The 3,984-nt window shown below is 42.3% G+C and overlaps 1 protein-coding gene across 1 annotated transcript; it reads left to right on the top strand.

Annotated features, from left to right (window-relative positions):
- The first annotated feature begins 2,415 nt into the window (after positions 1–2,415).
- LOC147424380 (17.6 kDa class I heat shock protein 3-like) lies at positions 2,416–3,426 on the top strand. The gene is made up of 2 exons (XM_086500217.1): positions 2,416–2,725; positions 2,959–3,426. The coding sequence occupies exons 1-2, from the start codon at positions 2,515–2,517 to the stop codon at positions 3,231–3,233; spliced, it is 486 nt and encodes a 161-aa protein (XP_086356343.1). The 5' UTR covers positions 2,416–2,514; the 3' UTR covers positions 3,234–3,426.
- Positions 3,427–3,984: the final 558 nt, after the last annotated feature.

Genomic DNA, 3,984 nt, shown 5'->3' with positions numbered 1-3,984 from the left:
TATGTAAAAATTGCATATAACATGTGAAAACAAGAGGTAATTAAATAATCCCTTACCTATATATTTTCAAGTATTATATGTACCCTTTATGTATGCATTTTTGTAAAAAAACTAGCCCATATGTTTGAAACTTTCACTATGTAAAGAGCATCTCAAAGCAGTGTTTCAGAAACACTATTGCAAGAGAATACGCCATTCATTAATCCCAAAAAGAGTGAATTCTTTTTGTTAAAAGAGATTGAATACTTAGGTCACATCATCTCAAAGGATAGAATTCGTATGGATCTACAAAAGCCTGAGGTGTTAAATGAATGGCCTAAACCAACAAATCTACATGAGCTACAAAAGCTTTATTGGAATGTGCTTATACTATAGAAGAATCATTGCAACTTTTTTTGCCACGAGCATTACAAAATTTGACAAAGAAGAACGTCAAGTATATATGGACTAAAAAGAAGAGAAAAGCATTCACTACACTTAAAGAGAGACTCACGTGTGAATCTATCTTATTGCTAGGAGACCTCTCAAAGCCATTTGAAGTCTATTGTGATGCTAGTGGTGATTTCCTTGGAGCAATACTACTTAAGAAGGGAATGCTATACCTTATCAGAGTCACTGCTGCACTCCGACGACATGAATCTTGGCATTCATAAAAAAGAGCTTCTAACTATCTTCATGCACCCTTCATTATTTGAATGGATCACCAAAATCTCAAGTACTTCATGACACAAACCAAGGATTCTCACAAACAAATGTAGGGGACAAATTACATTTTGCAATTTCATTTTCACGTTGCTCACATTCCTTGCAGGCACAATCAAGTAACTAATGCACCCTCAAATAGATCTCGATGCAATGTTGCTGTGTCAATAGCCTCTCACAATGATCTAACCTCTATGGTGGATGAATACGCTATCAATTCAGATTTTAAGAGGTTATATCTCTCATAGCATTAGGGAAGAAGCAAGAACTATATGTGGTTCAAGATGGCTATCTTCTAGATGGCAAAAGTGTAAGATATGAGGTAATGTATGAATCACATGCTTGACCATATGCTGGGCTTAAAGGGATTTAGAAAACAATGAATGCATTTGAGACATATTTCTTTTGTCCTACAATGAAAAAGGACATACAAGAATACGTGCTTCCAAATTTCCAATGCATTGCTTGGCAAAAGATTAACTATGACCAATCGGAAAGCAACAATGCATCCCCAAACTTCCAATTTTGATTCAAGGAATTGCTTGTGAAACTCTTGAATTCCATTGGTTTTTGGTACTTACAAAGTCAATTGGAGCAAGTACAGCAACTCGGTCGAATGAGGTTTCCGGTTTTGTCTTGTATACATAGGCTACAATCTTGCATGTTTTGACTATCATAATCCAAGTGCATGATTTTGCATGTAGTCGTTTTATGTCGAGGGCCTTGGGAAGGCTCTAGAGACTACGTCATCGAAGGCTCTCTCTCTCTCTCTCTCAGGCTCTAGCTCTATGCTATCGAGCTCTCTCAAATATTACGGCAATCAGAGCCACCATAGGTGTGGAAAGCATGCAAAGAAGTAGCGAGGCAGGCATGCAGAGCGAGAAGTGGGGCCTCGCCCTGTGTGTGCGCATGCCAGTGACTAGTATGCTGGCGGAGAGAGAGCGAGTTGGCGGGGAGCAAGAAGGGGGGGAGGGCAGGGAATCTCGGCAAGGTATCAGAGGTTATTGGGTTTTCCTTTTCAGTGTGCGAAATACAAAAGGTTATATCGCACAAAATGCCAACATGGCATTTTGAACAGGTAGAAAAGGGAGACACGCAGGCTCAGTCACGTGGCTCACATGCTACGCGACTGCCGACGTCATGCAGCAACAGTCGAAGGGGGCGACAACTCAACCCTGTGCTCGCGCAACAGAGAGACTGAGAGAGAGAGAGAGAGACACTTGAGCTTGGCGTCTGCAGCCCTTGAGAGAGAGAGAGAGAGAGAGAGTGAGGCTCCTCGCATTTTCCATCGTTGCTGTGTGTGAGAGAGAGGGGAGACAGAGAGCGTACGACAAAGGAACAGAGGGACGAGAGAGAGAGAGAGAGAGGGGAGAAAAACAGTTTGGGGGCCGGTTACCTTTTTCCCGGCCTTCTATTTTTGAAAATGTAGAAACGTCTCTTCCCTTTCAATTTTGCAAACTCTAGTCCACGATGTGGCTGCATTATACAGTAGATAATATGTCTTGACACTATGTGTAGAGTAGAAAGTGTATCGGGTGTGTGTGTGTGTGTATTACCAAAAAAAAAAGAGTGTGTATTCGTGCTAGTAAATAATTCTTTCTAAAAAACGGGTGGCAATTTCGGACGGAAAGGATTTGTAGCGAAACCTCTAGAAGAAGTCCAGAGAAGTCTAGAAGTTGCTGCGATTCCCTCTTTAAGCTGCGGGCGACCATCTGAAAACTCCAATTTCACCACTCAATTTCTCTGCTGCGAATATATACACTAGCTCCACCAGCCGCAGGCTACATCTTACACTGCGCTGACGAAGTGAAAATGGCAATCTCCCTCTTCGGTGGCCGCAGGAGCGATGATCCCTTCGAGTCTTTGCAGCTCTTTGACCCGTTCTCCTTCCCTTCCTTCTCCTCTCTCATGCGCTTCCCTGATCAGCACCCTTCCTTCGCCCGTGATGTTGCTGCTGTCGCCAACACGCAGGTGGACTGGAAGGAGACTGCCGACTCCCACATCTTCAAGGCCAATCTACCAGGTACAACTTAATTTCTAGTCTCCTTGCTTGATGCGACTTCTTTGTGGCAGAAGTGCCTAATCTTGTTCTTACAAAACCTGCACGACTGCATTTCTCCCTCTGTGTGGTTCCTATCGACCATGTTCATAAATCAACGCATTGCAATCTTGGCGAAGAAGATTATATCACACCCTGCATGTGGCTTCCCCCTCTTTTGGTGCGCTAAAATGTCTCATGTTCTGTGGATGGTGCAGGCTTGGCCAAGGAGGACGTGAAAGTGCAGGTGGAAGATGGGCGTGTGCTGCAGATCAGTGGGGAACGCAAAAAGGAGGAGAGCTCATCTGATGATCGTTGGCACCGTGTGGAGCGGGCGCAAGGCAGCTTCCTGCGGCGCTTCCGCCTGCCTGAAAACTCCAAAGTGGAGGAGGTGAAAGCTGGCATGGAGAATGGTGTGCTTACCGTGACTGTGCCCAAGATTTCCCTTCCCGAGCCCAAGTCAGCTGTGAAGTCGATTGACATCTCTGGCTAAACCATGAGGTTCTTGCCACTCGAGCAGAATAATCAACATGTTTTGTAGTAGTCTATGTATGTCATGTAGAAAAATCAACATGCTTTGAAGTAGTCTATGTATGCCATGTAGAATAATCATGAGTTCTGAAGGTCACTTGATAAATAATGTCAAATGTTCGCTTGAACATAAATGCAATCTTTTGCAGCGAAAATCACGAGCCGTCTATGCCGTATATGCCATCTGATCTCTCTGTATTGCCTGAGAGAGAGAGAGAGAGAGAGAGAGAGAGAGAGAGAGAGAGCATTTACTGTGTCCTCCCACTCACATGACAAGGATGAAAGTTTTTCCTTTCTTTCCAGAGTTTGTCACAATTTTGAATGCATAAAAATGGAATTGATGTAACGTGACCATGATTATTCGAGAACTATTCCAAACAAGCGATAAAATCACTAGGCTTGTCGGGCATAGTAGAAATTTCTTTTTAACATGCAATTTTTCAGGCTTGACATGCATGGTAGAAAATCTCTTTTGACATGCAATTTTTCACGCTCCCTTCATTATGCTTTATGTAATAGGAAATTTTGAGATTCTAGCATCTCTACATCTTTAAGCCTTGCTACTCTAGATCCCTAAGTTTTAAATCTCATTTTAAATTAAAGTTTTAAAGTTCTAATCCTTAATTCTACATCTTTAAGCTCTAGAGCCACTCTAGATCCCTAAGTTTTAAATCTCACTTTAAAATAAAAGTTTTAAAGTTATAATCCTAAAT

This window comes from Adiantum capillus-veneris, chromosome 25, assembly GCF_014529385.1.
Source record: "Adiantum capillus-veneris isolate H3 chromosome 25, ASM1452938v2, whole genome shotgun sequence".
In the NCBI taxonomy this organism is placed as follows: Eukaryota; Viridiplantae; Streptophyta; class Polypodiopsida; order Polypodiales; family Pteridaceae; genus Adiantum; species Adiantum capillus-veneris.
This window is presented reverse-complemented; position numbering and strand designations above follow the sequence as displayed.